The 17,501-nt window shown below is 38.0% G+C and overlaps 1 protein-coding gene across 3 annotated transcripts in view; it reads left to right on the top strand.

Annotated features, from left to right (window-relative positions):
- The window catches only part of KANSL1L (KAT8 regulatory NSL complex subunit 1 like), a 159,459-nt gene extending 142,129 nt beyond the window's left edge, over positions 1 to 17,330 (top strand). For 2 of the 3 annotated variants that reach the window (XM_036753198.1, XM_036753197.1), the window contains 4 exons: positions 977 to 1,028; positions 8,269 to 8,381; positions 14,008 to 14,185; positions 15,694 to 17,330. In XM_036753198.1, coding sequence (XP_036609093.1) covers positions 977 to 1,028; positions 8,269 to 8,381; positions 14,008 to 14,185; positions 15,694 to 15,924 — 574 coding nt within the window. In that variant the 3' untranslated portion in view covers positions 15,925 to 17,330. Of the gene's footprint in view, positions 1 to 976; positions 1,029 to 8,268; positions 8,382 to 12,655; positions 12,860 to 14,007; positions 14,186 to 15,693 lie in introns of all 3 variants that reach the window. The other variant, XM_036753199.1, reaches the window with a different exon arrangement.
- Positions 17,331 to 17,501: the final 171 nt, after the last annotated feature.

The raw sequence follows: 17,501 nt of genomic DNA on the forward strand, positions 1-17,501 counted from the left end.
ATCTCCCTTTCCCCACCCTTCCCCAGCACAGTGCTTTCCACATAACAAGTGCTTAATGAACATTGACCACTGCTTCACCTTGATTTACCTTGTGAGATAATGAAAGAAAATCAGCAATGTTTATAAAATGCTTAGAGATAGCTAGATAAAATAACGTAAGTGGGAAATGAAATATTTCTGGTTATATTTTTAAAGAAGTGCTGACATGCAGTGTGGTTCAAAATTATCTGTGAGTTTAAAAATTAAGCTAGTCAGATTAGGATTCATTCTATTGGCAGAAATGAAGCCTCTACTTCTCTTCCCCAAACTTTCATTTGGAACTTCTGTATCTTTCTTAAAAATCTCATTACTTTTAAAAGGAGACTTGATTATGGAAATAACAAGGGAAGGCACCTATACTTTGTTATTTCTGCTTATATGCTCTGTTTAGCTTTTAAAGCTCTTCACAAGCTAGCCCTACCTGTCTTTTGAACATCATCGAATGTTCCTTCTCCTCCCGTATTCTGGGATCTGGCCAAACTGGCCTTCTTTTGTCTTCCGTACAAATGGCACTTATCTCCAGCCTCAGTAGCTTTGCACTGGCTATCCCCTCCTGCCTGGAATGCACTCCCTCCTTACCTCTGCCTCATGGAATCTCTCTTTCATCAAGATGTCGCTCAGCCATCCTCTATGTGAAGCCTTTCCAGATGCTCCCAAGCTCCAGATGCACCCGCCTTCCTCAACCACCATCCTTGAGCTCCCTTGTATCTCTCTCTGTTCTGCATATACTTGTAAGGACATGTTGTCTCTCCATAGAGATTGTAAACTTCTTGAAAGCAGGAATTGTTTCAGTTTTTGTCTTTGTGCTCCCAACACAGCCTGGTGCCTGGCATGTAGTAGGTGCTTAATAAATGATCATTGATTGATTTATTAGAAGAATTAAGACTTCAGTTTTGGTAAATGAATAATTTGTGAAACCAATTTATATCTTCAACAGCTGGAGGATTGTTGATCTTCAACCTTTGGAAGAATTTCATTTAGGTGAAGAAGTAAGTTGTCTTTTTATTGAAAGGAAAAATGCAAATTATAGTTATACTCTGAAAGTGAATTTGAAATTATAAAGACCTTGGGAGAGGGGTCTGAGGGAGGGGGCAGACTTTTAAACTAGCTGAGCTTGACTGGGAGCTCTTTTCATTTGTTTTGAATGCTAGATAAGCCACTGTTGTACCCAATTCCATTATCCCAGAAAATTCAAATAACAAATATCTATGTCATCTTTCTTTTTTTGTTGTTCTTTCTGAAAATGGGATGATATTAAAATACTTGTTTTTATCCAGGGATATGATAGGCCAGTCACTTTAAGTTTTGCTTTGGTTTGTAGTTCTTAAATTAATAAATCTGATAGAAAGCCACATCTCCTTATTGAACAAAGAATGTGGCAGAGCCTTGTTTTTTCTTAGACATCACCATTCTACTTAAAACAGTTTGAATTCAACAAGTTTTACTAAAGGAGGTTTTCAGAACTCAAGTATTTGCATGAAAGTTAGAAAAAGTAGCAACACCTTAGCAAAGAGAAATTTCTTCAGCAACCCAGATACTTTTCTTCTACAGATGCTTTCTTTCACTTCTAGCATAATTTAAACTATAAAGTCAGAGGCTTCTTTCTTTTGGAGGACACAGAAGTTCATACAGTTCATACTTCACGCTAACTTGTCAGCCAGCTTAGCACTCAAGTGAGTGAATGTCACAGCTGACTGACTTCTCTTCCACTCCCCCTATGCCCAATGAGGCAAGCAGGGCCATACTTAGAGAAAAGCAAAAATAAAACTTTTGGATTGTGTGTTTACTTGAAAAATGAATGGAGATTCTGCAGCCCATAAGTAAAATCATAGGAAGTTTGATTCAGGCATGTTTTGTACGTCAGTTTGCTGAATCATGAAGTTCTTTAGGTGCTTCGGGAATCATACTCCCTCAATGAGATACTAAATGGGCGTGCCTTATAATTAAATGCTTCTACAATGCGGCTTCAGCATAGTTAAACCAAACTTTGCTACCAAAGTTATAACAGGAGTGAGGACGATGATGATGATAGCTAGCATTTATAGAATACCTACTGTGTGCCAGGTACTCTGCTAAGTGCTTTGATCCCCAAAAGAACCCTGGGAGGTAGATGCTGCTATTATACCCATTGTACGCTTGAGGCTGGGGCAAACAGAGGTTATGCGACTTGTCCAGGGTCACACAGCTAGTAAGTATCTGAGGTCAAATTTGAACTCAGGTCTTCCTAACTCCATGCCCAGTGCTCTATCCACTGTGCCACCCAGCTGCCTCAAAAAGAAGAAAGTTAGGACCTACCTAAAGTATAGGTTCTGACTACAGTAACACTTGAGAGAGGCACTCCCCTATTCAATAAATCCCTCTTATCTCCAGAAACAAATAGAAAATCCTCTGGCCTTTAAAGACCTTCCTGTTTGCACATAGTTGTTCACATGTCGTCACCCTCTTTTTGTGAACTCTGTGACAGCAGAGACTGTGTTTGCCTTTTCTTTGCATCCTCAGCACTTAGCCCTGTGCCTGGAGCATGTAATGAATGCACGTTGACTTTCCCCAAAGAAACAAATAATGCTCTTTAAATATCTGAAAAGTATTAATCCCTTAGGAGTAAACCTGTGCCAAACACACACACACACACACACACACAATTTCTGGGAATATAACATATATTTCAAGCAGCAAGATTACGAAAATAAAAAAGTGTCATACCCTCTAACATCTCTAACATCTTCCATTCTTTTAAAAATGCTTTGAAAGAAATTATTTTCTGGTGTTAGAGACTGACAAACCTTTTGAAAGAGGTTTTAGTTGTTTAGTCGTTTCTGACTTTATGTGACTCCATGGACTTTGTCCCTGGAGTTTCCTTGGCAAAGATACTGGAATGTTTTGCAGTTCCTTCTCCAGTGTGCTTCTGTTTTACAGAACTGAGGCAAATAAAGGTTAAGTGACTTGCCCAGGGTCACACAGCTAATAAGTATCTGAGGCAGGATGTGAATTCAGATCTTCCTGACTCCAGGCCCAGTGCTATATCCACAGCACCATCTAGCTGGGTATTAGAGAGTTCACCAAAAATTGGCATTAATGTTAACTATAAAATTTTTGTACTTCTTCAGATTAGATTACAGCAAGAATAAATATAAATATCCAATGTAACAAGAAGACTCTTTGGAAAGGAATATGGGGCGGAAACATGGAATAACGTCTTTGGGTTTTAAAAATTTTACAGCATTTAGTTAAGTGATTAATGATTTATGTTGGTTCTCTCAGTGAAGTATCCTTTCTGCACAGTAAGTTCAGCCTTAAGTAGTAAAGGGTATAGTTCCATTATGGCAAGTGGCATTTCATGGAAGTATGCTATGCTACATTCTCTGAGCTTTAGATTTAGTAACAATATCCTTATGACAGATGTGGTTATTACTTACGTGGACAGGGACTAAAGACAACATCTTATTAACAAAAGCTCCTAATTATATACTTATTAGAGGATAGATAATTTTTCATAACTATTTTCTTCAACCACTGAATAGTAATTACCCTTTAATACGACACATCTCTTTTCACCCTAAATATCCCTAATAGGAATCACTTCCCATTGACACAAACAAGAAACATACAAAATGTACAGGAGTGCAGTGGTGCAGATCTGTAGTCCCTGTTCCTGGGGAAGCTCAGACTAGGGAATCATTTGAGCTCAGGAGTTCTGAGCTGCTGTATGGCTAACGCCAAATGAATGTCTGAACCAAGTCCAGCACCAAGACCAAGATTCCTTGCAGATCAACAGTGGGATCAGGCCCATGAATGGCTGCTGTGCGTCAGGCTTGGGTGATATAGACCAGTAACCCCATCCTTCCTTACCACCCAAAACATGGGCGTTTGGAGGGAAATGGCAGAGGTGAAAGAGTGTACTTCTGCCTTCTCCAGGGTTCAGAAAATTCTTTTTTTCCCTTGCTAATTAACTATAGAGATACTAAGTATCACCTCTTTTATCTGAGAATATAATTTCAAATGGTTTGCACATTAAAACAAAATTCCATCCCAACTCAAAAATGGAATGTTTCAATAGGATTTACCTGTCTGTCTGTCTATCAATCTATCTGTCTATCTATCTATCTATCTATCTATCTATCCTTTTAGAGAATTTCTTAAGACACATTCTTGAATGAATAGGAAAGTAGACAATGTTCAGGGTTATTTGGCATTATTAAAAAAGTTCCAAAGTAGTATTCCTAACTGGGAAACATAATATAGTTTATAGCCTTTATTTCTTATTATTACAGCTAGGTTGCACAGTAGGTAAAGTATTGGGCCTGGAGTCAGGAAGACCTAGTTCAAATCCACTCTCAGACACTTATATTAGTTGTGTGACTCTGGGCAAGTCACTCAAATCCCCATTTGCCTCAGTTTCTCCATCTGTATAATGGGGATAATAAAATGGGAATAGGTAAAAGCATCTCTCTCCCAGAGGTTGCTGTGAGGATCAGATGAGATAATAATTGTAAAGCGCTTAGCACACTGCCTGGCACATAGCTATTATTGTGGTGGTTGTTATTGTTATTATTTTAATACCAACTTTAACTGTTGTACTTCCTTGAGAAGACTAAGGTACTCTGACAGCAGCTTCTTTATATTCCTTCCCCCATCCCCCCTCTTTTCTTCCCTCTCTAATGGCCTCTTCCCAAACATGCTCAGGTCTTACAAATTATTTTTTTAAACCCATTTGCTATCCATTTTTCTGCACCTGTTTCCTTAGCTATGAAACGAGGAGCGGAAGCTCTAAGTTCCCTCTCAGCTCCAAGTCTATGAACCTGAAAGGGAAACGTATTTCACTTCTCATATTCCTTCCTCCCCAAACTCACTTTGATCATTTTCATCTCCCCTAAGTCTGCTTCTCCTCCAAGTTTCTCTGTGTTGAAGGCACCATTTTTTCTATCACTAGTTTTTGACTTTAGAGTCATCCATAACTCTTCTCTTCCCTCACCATATCCATCCATTTACCCTGTCTTATCAATTCTATCTCCATGTCATTTCCCACTTCTATACCCTCTTCACTCATACAACCACTACCTTAGTTCAGGCCCTCATAACCTGGTTGTTGCAATAGGCTCCAGATTTATCTTCCTGCCTTCAATCTCTCCCCTCTCTAATCAGTCTTCTATTTAGGTACTAAAATAGTCTTCCAGTGGTATAGATTTGATAATGTTCTCCCAAATAACAGTACAAATTCCTTAGCCTGGCATGTATAGTCTCCACAATCTGGCTTGCTGCCAAGCTCAATTCTTATTATTCACCTCCATGTATTCTTTTCAGGCAAGTTGGCCTTTCAAGTGCCTTGAGCTCCACAGTCCATCTCCTGTCCTCATGTCTTTGCACAGGCTGACACCATGCACTCCCCCTTCAACAAGAGTGATTAGAATTTAAGGCTTAGATGTGATACCAAATTCTACATGATGTGTCTTCCTTGTTCACCACTTGTTAGTAGTGTGCTCACTCCCTCTTCAAATTACCTTTTACTTAGCTGTATACATATTATATTATCTTCCCTTCCCAACCCCAGTAGAGTGTAAGCTGTTGAAGGCAAAGATTCTGTGTGTGTGTGTGTGTGTGTGTGTGTGTGTGTGTGTGTATGTGTGTGTGTGTGTGTGTGCGCGCGCGCACGCGCACGAGCACCCAGAGCTTAGCACAGTGGTAGGCAGTTATATTTGAACTGAATTTTTTGTTTAATGACCTCCTGACAAAGTAGGCCCTTTTCAGTCTATCTGCTCTTTGGATACTCTCTTCTACTTTGACATCAGAGATAGCATACTCTTCTGATTTTTCTTCCAAGGTTCTCTATCCAGTATTCATAGTCTATACTCTTCCCCTTAACAATCTTATTTCCTCCATCTCTTGCAGATGACTTTCAATTTTATATCTTTAGCCCTTACTTCACCCAAGTTCTGGACCTGTAGCTGTTGCCTACAGGACATGTCTTACCATGCAAGGAGAATATATGCAGTGCCTGATGTAGGCAAGGTACTAATCTAGGTGCTGGCAGAAAAAGTTAAATTAAAAAACCCTCCCTTCCCTCAAAGAGCTTCCGTTATACTAAGGGTGGTTGTGGTGGTGGCGGTGGTGGTGGTGGCAGTGGTGGCAGCAGAGGCAGTGGCACCACTGGCAGTTGTATACAAGATTTAGAAAAATTAATTTTTGGAGGGACAAAGCACTAACAACAAGAAAGGTCAAGAAAGTCTTTCCATAGGAAGAAGTGAAAGACTAACAGGTGGAGGTGAGGATGGAGTTCTGCCAAGCATCTCAATTACCACATATCCCAAACTGAGCTAATTCTCTTTCCATCTAAACCTGGCCTTCCTTCTAACTTCACTCTGCCATTAGTACTACCATTTACCACATCTACTGTATTTGAGAACTGTTTCTTATCTTTGACTCTTCCCTCTGCCTCAATTTATATGCAATTAGCCACCAAAGCCACTTGATTTCTCTCCCCCACCCCTGATGTCTCTGGCATCCATTTTCTCTTCTCTATTTCTATGGCCATTTAATCAAGTCAACGAATGTTTATTAAGCACTTACTATGTGCCCAGCACTGGGGATGCAAAGAAATGTAAAACCAGATTCTGTGTTCACAGAGCTCACATTCTAATGAATGTTAGACCATTATTGTGATATGATTTTTGTAAGAACCTTCTAACAAGATTTCTTACTTCCGATACATCCTTCATACTTAACCTTCCTTGTGTATATAGGGATCTCCTCTGCCGGAAAGCCTGGGCTGCATTTCTGGTTTTTTTTTTTTGTTGTTTTTGTTGTTGTTTTTTTTTTTACCTATCTAGTTTGGTGGCATTATGCAAGTCCATTCTTTGGACTTAACTTTTCTTATCTGTAAAATGAGGTAGTGGGACTTGATCTCTAAGGAAACTTCCGGTTCTTACATCCTCTGTGAGCTTGGTTTTTGGCTTCTTGGTGCCTTTTGAGTAAAGTTTAAACTTCTTTCCCTGGCATTCCAAAACCACAATTTGGCCACCTTCACTTTCTGGTCTTATCTCCTATTACTTCCCTGCATGTAGTCCACTGGTGTCAAATTCAAATGGAAACAGATCCCTGCCTCTGCATATTGACTTACAGTTACTCTGGATTTTGTGATTTGCAGCCACAAGTTTTGACACCTCTGATGTACTCTGTGCTCCCACCGAACTAGATTAGATAATTCCTTACTATCCACCACACTTATGTTTCATACTTTACATGTTTCACATTTTGTTTCACATTTCACATATGTTTTACACTTTGTGCCTTTACTTGCACTGTTCCATATACTTGAAAGTCTCCCCATCTTATCAAATCTTTCTTCATTCTTTAAAGTTCAACTCAAATGCTACTTTTTTCAGGCAATCTTCTCTGACACTACCTCCCCACACACTGACTCCCCAGCAATCATGAATTCTCCCTTCCCTGCCTTCACATATCACTTAGTATTTCTTTTATGCACTGACCATGTATTGTTTAGTATTATGGTTATTTGTGTGTCATATCCCTACCTTGCTCACTCCCATTAGATGGTAAGCTCCATAAGTGCAGAGCCTGAAGTCATTCACAGGAGAACTTGTGGAATCATAGGATCAGAGATCTGGGATCTGAATGCAGGTTTGACTCTAGAATGAATTTTTGAAAGGTAAAAAACTAATATACTTGAGGCACTCAGTTTTCATTAGCTTTAGTAGTTAATGAATTATAAAGTATTGAGTGATGCACACAAAATACCATACTAAGTGTTAAAGGAATATAAAAAAATAGAAAAATGATTCAGGAAGTCAAAAAACTTGCAATTTTGCCAAGTCTGAATATAGCTAAGATCATACAAGTTAAGCTTTCAAACCTCTCCTTTTTAAAGAATTTGAAGTCATCCTTACAAAAATGAGAATAGATAAGGTCTTATCATGTTTTATTTTAAACATATTTATTCTAGAGTTCTGGTATACTGAAAATAATGCTAGTTTTAGAGTCCAATCTGCTATCTGTATGATTGTAGTCAATTTCATTTTATCTAGATGGGTTCCTTTTCTTATCTGTAAAATTAGGAGGTGGGACTAGAAGACCTCTAAAGGTCCCTTCTGGCTTTAAATTTATGGTCCTACTATCCCACAAATTGTCTTGTAAAGGATGCACCAAAGCTCTTATTCTCATTTTTAGTAATCTTCCTCACAGAAGCAGCAGGTAAACGTTCATTTCTAATTCCAGATAGAAGATCTTTCTGATGAAGTCTTCTCCCTACGCCACAAGAAATATGAAGAGAGAGAGCAAGCAAGGTGGTCACTGTGGGAACAAAGCAAGTGGCACAGAAGAAATAGCAGGCAAGTGTTATCAATGAAAACAGACCTGAGAACAGAAGTCATAGAGGATCCCTTAGTGAGTTTAGCAAGTAAACATTCTGGAGAAAAGCCCTTGGCAAATAGGGTAGTCACAACATGTGGACACAACATCCATTCTCCTTGTGCATAAGAGGCAAAGACATTTCACGGCTGAGGTACTGGTATTATGGTTAATGGCACAATGATGAAATCCAAACTTCTGTATTGTCCTTGCCAAACATGCATTCACCACCAACTTCAGTGATAACTGAAGTTTGTATTTTAGTTCTCTGCAAATAAAATAGGATATTTCTTTTTTTAAAAAAAATTTTCCTTGTATGTGTAAAAACAATTTTTAACATGCGTTTTTGAAATTTTTGAGTTCCAAATTCTACCCCTCTCTCACTCCTTAAGAAGGCAAGCAATTTGATACAGGTTATCCCTATACAGTCATGCAAAACATATTTCCATATCAGTCATGTTGTGAAAGAAAACACAGACCAAAAAAGAAAAACCCAAGAAAAATAAAACCTTAAAAAGTATGCTTCATTCTGCATTCAGATTCCATCAGGTCTTTATCTGGAGGCAGACATCATTTTTCATTGTAAGACCTTTGGAATTGTCTTGTTTCATTGTATTCCTGAGAATGGCTTAGTCATTCACAATTGATCGTTGGTACAGTATTACTTTTACTATGTACAATGTTCTCCTGGTTGTGCTGATTTCACTTTGCATCAGTTCATGTAGGTCTTTCCAGGTTTTTCTGAGAGCATCCTGTTTTTCATTTCTTATAGCACAATAGTATTCCATCACAATCATACACCATAACTTGTTTAGCCATTCCCCAAATGGTGAACATCCCCTCAATTTCCAATTCTTTGCTACCACAAAAAGAGCAGCTATAAATATTTTTGTACATATAGCTCCTTTTCCTTTTTTTTTTAACCTCTTTGGGATCTAGACCTAGTAGTGGGTATTGCTGGGTCAAAGGGTATATCTGGTTTTATAGCCCTTTGGGTATAGTTCCAAATTGCTCTCCAGAATGGAGTTCACAACTCCACTAATAGTTTTAGTGTCTCAGTTCTCCCAAATCTATTTTCCTTTCCTGTCCTATTGGCCAATCTGATAGGAGTGGGGGGTGGTACCTCAGAATTATTTTAATTCACATTTCTCTAATCAGTAGTGATTTAGAGCATTTTTTCATATGACTATAGATAGCTTTGAATACTTTGTCTGAAAACTGCCTGCTTCGACCATTTATCAATTCAAGAAGGATTTGTATTCTTATAAATTTGACTCAGTTCTCCATATATTTGAGGAATGAGGCCTTTATCAGATAAACTTGCTGTAAATTTTTTTTTCAGTTATGATTACCATATATTTCCCTCTATCCTGTTTTCCCTCATTTATCCTTCTCTCTCTCCTTTTACCCTGTCCATGCTCAAGAGTGTTTTGCTTCTGACTACCACCACCCCCAATCTGCCCTCCCTTCTATCAGTCCTTCCTCTCCCCCCCTCCCTTATTCTCTTTTCCCCTACTTTCCTGTAGGTAAGGTAAATTTCTATACCCAACTGAATATGTTGTTCTCTCTTTGAGCCAATTCCATTGAGAGTAATGTTCAAGTACTCCCCTCTATATCCCCTATCTTCCCCTTCACTCTAAAAGCTCTTTCATGCTTCTTCTATATGAGATAATTTACCCTATTCTATCTCTCCCTTCACTCTTCTCCCAGTGCATTCCTCTTTCTCACCCCATAAATTTTTTTTTTGGGTGGAGGGATATCATCTCATCATAGTCAACCCGCACCTATGCCCTTTGTCTATGCATACTCCTTCTAACTGCCCTAATAATGATAAGGTTCTTAGGAGTTACATGTATCATCTTCCCATGTAGGAATGTAAACAGTTTAACTTTATTGAATCTTTTATGATTTCCCTTTTCTGTTTACCTTTTTATGCTTCTCTTGAGTCTTATATTTGAAAGTCAAAATTTTGATTCAGTTCTGGTATTTTAATGATTTTGCTGGATAGCTGACTTTTTTTTTTTTTGGAGGGGGGAAGGCAGCGCATTGGGATTAAGTGACTTGCCCAAGGTCACACATCTTGTAAGTGTGTCAAGTGTCTGAGGCCGAATTTGAACTCAGGTCCTCCTGACTCCAGGGCCGGTGCTCTACTCACTGCGCCACCTAGCTGCCCCCTGGATAGGTGATTCTTGGTTGTAACACCGACTCCTTTGCCTTCTGGAATATCATATTCCAAGCCCTCCAATCCTTTAATGTAGAAGCTGCTAAATTTTTTGTTATCGTGACTGTGGCTCCATGATATTTGAAGTGTTTCTTTCTAGCCGCTTGCAGTGTTTTGTCTCTTGACCTGAGAGCCCTGGAATTTGGCTATATTTTTTGGGGTGTTCATTTGGGGGTCTCTTTCAGGAAGTGATCAGGAGATTCTTCCAATTTCTATTTTAACCTCAGGTTCTAGAATATTGGGGCAATTTTCCTTAATAATTTATTGAAACATGATGCATAGGCTCCTTTTTTTTTAGTCTTGGCTTTCAGGTAGTCCAATAATTCTTAAATTATTTCTCTTTAATCTGTTTTCCAGGTCAGTTGTTTTTTTCAATGGGATATCTCAAATTTTCTTTTTTTTTCTTCTATTTTTCATTCAATAAAACAATGCTTTATTCTTTCTTGATGTCTGATGGCATCATTAGCTTCCAATTTTATAGTTCTAATTTTTAAGGAGTTATTTTTTTCAGTGAGCTTTTGTACCTCTTTTCCATTTGACCAATTCTATTTTTTAAGGAATTCTTTTCATCATTGAATTTTTGTATATCTTTTTCCATGTGGCCAGTTTGGCTTTTTAAGGAGCTCTTTTTGGTGGATTTTTGTGCCTTTTTTTTTTAACCATTTGGCCTATTCTGTTTTTTAAGGTTTTATTTTCTTCAGTATTTTTGTGCCTCTTTTACCAACCTGTTGACTTTTTTTTTCCATGATTTTCTTGTATCACTCCTATTTCTTTTCTCATTCCCCCCCCCCCCCCCCCCACCGTTCTTATTTGATTTTTAAAATCCTTTTTGAGCTCTTCCAGAAATTCTTTTTAGGCCTGAGACATTTCCTTTTGTGGCTGCAGATGTAGCAGTTTTGACTTTGTTGTCTTCTTCTGAGTTTGCAGTTTGATCTTCCCTATCACCATAATAACTTTCCATGTCAGTTTCTTTGTTGTTGTTGTTTCCTCATTTTTCCAGCCTATTTCTTGACTTTTAACTTTATGTTAAAGTTGGGCTTCTCTGGGATGGAGAGGGCACCGTTCCAAGCTTCAGGGATTTTGTACAGCTATTTTCAACACTGGTTCTGGAAATCTGTAAGTTTTCAGTTCTTCCAAGGTGGCATGATCTAAGGAAAGGTGTGTTTACTGTTCTCCTAACTTATGCTCCAGTCTGTGAGTGACCACAAGTACTCTTTTCTACCCTGGAAGCCAGGGTCCCTACTTCCCTGTGGCTTCAAGCTTACATGTGCTACTGTTCCTCCTCGCTTTGGGACTATGACCCAGATCCATGTATGAGCAATGCAACAGAGTCTTGTACCCCATCCCAGCAAAGGGACCCCTGCAATCTCCAGTTGTCCAACCTCTTTACCCTCTGTGGGCTGAGAGTTCTAGAAGCTGCTGCTGCTGATTCATTCAGGTGTCCCTGAGGCCTGCTGCTATGCACTGGACTGTGCTCAACTCACACTCTGGTGTGACAGATCTTTCCTACCCATCTTCTAAATTGTCTTGGGCTGGAAAATTTTTTTCACCCCATTCTGCTCCAGAAGTCATTTTGAGGCATTAGTTTAAAGTTGTCTGGAGGGGAATTTGAGAGAGCTTAGGTGAAACCCTGCTTCACCATTTTGACTCCAAAAAATAGGTTCTTTCAAATAACTATTAATGGACTTTTTTAAAGCATGAGTTTGATAACTTATGTGAATATTATTGTTGCATCAGATGTGTTTTTAAGAATATATCTTTAACAATGAACTGGCATAATAGAGAAAGACAATGCTTTCAATTAAAACTCAAATGGACATTAGTATATGAAATTTGTATAAAAATTAATTTTATATTTCAGATACTACAAAAAGGTACATATTTGGTAAAGATGATTATTTTAACATAGTCAAGGTATAAAAAGCAAGAGAATTCCTAGTTCATTATGTATGATATGAAATCAGTCACTTTTATTTAGTCTTAGTGGCATCTGTTAATATGATTAGCATTCTAAAAACATATTCCTTTGTTTAGGTCTCAAGATGTTCAGCCTTGCTGTAGAACTCTCACTCCAAGAGATGTCCTAGCATGTACAAGGCTCAATTCACATCTTTCTCCACAGCCTAGAGATCTATCCCTACAGAGGTGTAGGGGAAGATATGAATTGAGCCCTTCATGGGTGTCGTTGCAACCATCACAGAATACCATTGGAACACAGAGCCAGGCAATAGGGGTCAGGTAATTGCCATTTTAAAAAAAGAGTCTCACAGTATAATTTTAAGCACTTTGATTAAGTTTAGGAAAATTTAAGGAAAAAGCATATTTGTTACTGATTATTAAAGACTATATATTTAGGCAATGAGTATATCTAAAGTATTGTGTTCAGTTCCAGGCACATTTTAGGAAGGGCACTGAACACATTTGAAGGTTGTTAGAGGAAAATGGCAATGTTTAGCCACCTAGTCAGCTAGGTGATGTAGTGCTAGACCTGGTGTCAAGAAGACTTGAATTCAAATCCAGCCTCAGACACTTATTAGTTGTATGACTGTGGGCGAGTCACTTAACCTTTACCTGCTTCAGTTTCCTTATTTGTAAAATTGTAGTAACACCTACCACTCAGGGTTGTTGTGAGGATCAAATAACACATTTGTAAAGCATTTTCCAAACCTTTCAGGCACTATATAAATCCTAGCTATTATTATTCTAGAGAAAATAAGGCTTGGGGGAAATGATAGCTGATTTAAGTATTGAAAGGAATGTCAAGTGAATTTAGTTCTCTTTGACTCTAATCAGAAATAGGAGCAGAGAGGACTTAAGTTTGTTGTAGGAAAATGCTTTCTAGTGATGGAGATAGCCAGAGGTGGTCTGCAATGCCGCAGAGGGTAGTGGGCTCTCCATCAGCAATTTCCAAGAAAAAACTAGATGACAATTTATTTGGGATGTTGAAACCTTTCTATACAGGTATGTGATCGACTAGATAGCCTCTGAGGTTCTGTAATTTTGTTAGGAAAACAGGTGTAAAAAGGCCTTATCCCAATGATATTGGCCAATTTTTGTGTCCCACAGAGGCAGTGAGATCAGTGTAATGGAGTCACCTTGAGATGTGCCATTTCTAACAGTAAAAGGAAGTGATTTGAATAGCGCCCCCCTTGCCCCCACCATTTATCTTCTTTGCACAGTTGCCTACATCTAGTATCAGCTTGATAACTCTCTACTGTATTAATCAAATTGATCTTTATGGAAGGCTATACTTTGTCTAGTCATATTAAATCACTTATGAGATCCCTTGTCTTATTAAACTCTGGACCCAATTTTTTTGCTTTATGTAAGTCAAGGGAATAAGCTACAAATCATATTATTAATAATGATTTTGATTTTCCTGTTAGATCTTATGGCAAATATGCTGAAGGGCAGCAAGGACAAGACTCAGCATTAAAAGAAAACCACAGTGATGTTTGCACTGTTGAGAACTGTGCTTCTGAAGCCTTCCTAGAGTTTCCTGCTGAAATGCACAGCCTGTGTGTTGATGCCTCACCTTTCTTAGACAAAGATCAAGAAGCCAAGGTAGGGAACACATTCCTAGCAAAAGGTTATGTAATGCACACTTTCCCATACTTTTTACATGTATTTGCAGAAGGCAGTTATCTTGGAAACTGTTGTTCTACCTTAATGATTGGTGTTAAGTAGGAGTCATAAGATCTTGGTCCACTATTTGGTTCTGCTGCTGATTACCTGGGTAACCTGAAGAGTAGGAACTTCACCTGTTCTCTTTAGGACAGAGAACTCCTGCATGAGGAACCTCTCTACCACTGAAGTTAGGCAGCTTCTAGTGTTGCAGTGTTGCCTAAAGTATTTAAGTGACTTGTCTAGGGTCACACAGCTTCTGTCAGGTTCCAAAGTTAGCTCTCTTATCCACCATAACCATGCTGCTTCTCCTTAGCAATTGCAAATTAACCTTTCTAAAACTTGATCTTTGTACGTGAAATGTTATTAGCATCAAAAAAGCGATCAGTAGACATAGTGGAAGTTTACAAGCCTCCTAGTCTACGACTCACAGGTCTAAAAGAAAATAGGTGATTCATTATGAAAGTTAATGAAGCAGGAACTTTGTGGATATTATCTTTTTAAAAATTTAGAAAGGGCTTCAAAATTCTTAGACCCGTTTCAGCAAGCACAGTGACTAAGGAGAATATTCCGGTGGCCTGTAGACTATGCTAAGGCTGTGATTCTTCCAATGCCAAATAACACAGGTACAAAATTCAGTTTGGTCTCCCCTCAAGAGGAGTTGAAAGGATTAGAGGATCATCTTCCAGGCAACCAGGTTATCAGGGAGAATAGAATTTCTTGAAAAAATGTAAGTACTTAAATAGAGGAAAAAGAATTCCAAGAGGCAGAAATGAAGTGGTTAATAAAATATGCCACATAGAAAGGATAATTATACCCACTAGTGCATAGCATGTAGTAAATTTGAGTCTTAGAGGACTGATCTGTACCCCCGAAGAAGGTGCAGTTTCTTCTGCTCAAGTCTTAACTATACAAACTTTTACATTTGGTGCAAAATAAGTTGTTTGGTTGTGGGGGGCAGGGTCAGTGATGTGTGCAGTGGCAGTAGAGAGAAGCCTGTTAATAGGTGGGCTCCAGTTACTCTACGAGAATGGGGGAACCTAGGAGTATAGGTTTGATCAGGCAAGGGGATAGCCAAGTAGCTTTAACCTTCAAGAAGCACCTTCTATTCATCTCCCATCCCCACCCCCACCTCCATCATCACTATGTGCTCTATGGAAGTACAACCTGCAGTGCCCACTCTCCAGAAGAAAAGATCCAAGACTTGTAGTTAGTGTTACTTAGGCAGCCTTGACTTAGTGTGAATAATAGGGAACATGCACACTGACTTCCATTTCCTTGCTTTGTGATGTATTTTTCAAGGATTAGTAAAAACTTACGTGGATTAGTAATCCTTAATCTTCCTTTTATTAAAAGAATGTAATAATTCTGTAAAACTCAACATAAGACTTTAAACATAATCAGTTATAACTCAACTGAAAATCATATTTTTTCCCTTTGCTTTTCAGTCAGTGTGGTGGGAACGACGGGCTTTTCCACTGAAAGATGAAGAAGTAGCTTTACTGTGCCAAGATGAAAAAAACTATCAGGTTGAAAGGCCAAGCACAGTTTTCCCTGGTGAAGTCTTCTGTAGCACTGTGTCAGATCATAGTCATTCTGCAAAAAAGCAATCAGTAGACAGACTGGAAGATTACAAACTTCCTGGTCTAGGTCTTAGTAGTCTAAAGAAAAATAGGTGACAGGGAACTTAGTGGTTCATTAAGAAAGCTAATTAAACTGGAGAAAACAAGGCAAGCCCGTCCCCTCAACCCTGTTCAACAACAAAAGAAAACCCACAATTCCAATGCATTAGAGTAACAGCATGTAATGTATTAATCTTTCTTGCTAAGAGACAGGTTAAAAATAAAAAATGACACTTTCTTTCCTTCTTGAACCACAAGAGAAAATAGTTCTTTTGGTCTCCAGACCCCAGGTGCAATAGACATTTGCTCTTATTAAGCAAGGCCAAATCACTGGCACCAAGAAAATGACCTAATTATTTCCTAAATTCTGGTGTTAATGCCTGCTTTTTGGTACCAATACTTTCCTCCCCTTAAGATGTACTATATGGTCCTGGTGTGTCAGATTATAGCATAATGATTTGGTTTTTTTTAATATGCAAGAAACAAAAACACTCTATTCATCAAACTGCCTTAAATATACTACAAGTACTGTTATGTCTACCAACTCAGTTTTAAAATGCACATATGAATAACCCTGAAGATATGAGAACCAATATCTAGCTATATAGATACATAAACATATTAAGATTTTAAGGTCTGTGGGGGATTTTTTTTTACATGCATCACTACCATTAACAAGTGGAAGTCATTTATAAAATTCTTATATACAAATGAAATAATAATCTTTTATTTTTAAATCACTGATTTCTGTTAGACACAACAGGCTGTTTCCTGTTCACTCCTAAGTGAGTTTAATTGGTACATTAAGTCACCATGTCTTTTAAGATACTAACTTTGGCTTCACCTGTATTTACTATTCCATTCTCACTGTGCTACAAGAACCCAAATGGGTCTTTCAAATATATTTAAAATAATTCACTGAAAGGGAAATAACCATCAGTGTGAGCTCAAAAATACTGTTTTGTTATATTCCTGGCTGATGAATTTCTGGATTCCTTACCATACCTTGCTTTAAAAGCAAGTGATGATTCATCCATTCATATCTACTTGTATTCTAAAATGAGGCTAATAAGATTTATATCAAGTTGTATGCATTTTAAGTGGAATCCTTCTTAAGCTACCATACTACTAGTTTTGCTGTGTGGAGCAGTTGGGGACAATTTATAGAAATCACTTTTTTCTCAAGAAAAAGCTATTGCTTCAAGTTGTAGTACCCATATGCACTAAACTAACACTGGCCAGCTGGCCTAGTTTGTGTGATTTGACAGTTTTTGTCAGGGACTGAAAACTGATGCTGGACCCTTTGGGGGGAGGGAGGGAAGTTCAGTCAAATTTCAGCACTGACAAGCCTCTGCTTGTGGTTTCACTGTACATTTATTTTTAAAGAAAAACAAAAACAAAAGCCTCACAAACACAAGTTTGTCCAGAAAATTAAACTTGAATCTTGATGTCATGTCTGATACCATGATCTTCTATGTAAGTTTTTTAATTAAAGTTATTTCTATATGTCTTTTGTAGTGTGAATGTGATTAAAATACTAAAACGACCCATACTACCATACTTTCATAAGATATATATATATATATATATATATATATATATATATATATATATATGTATATGTATAAAAAGGG

The sequence above is a fragment of the Trichosurus vulpecula genome, chromosome 4, assembly GCF_011100635.1.
Source record: "Trichosurus vulpecula isolate mTriVul1 chromosome 4, mTriVul1.pri, whole genome shotgun sequence".
Classification (NCBI taxonomy): Eukaryota; Metazoa; Chordata; class Mammalia; order Diprotodontia; family Phalangeridae; genus Trichosurus; species Trichosurus vulpecula.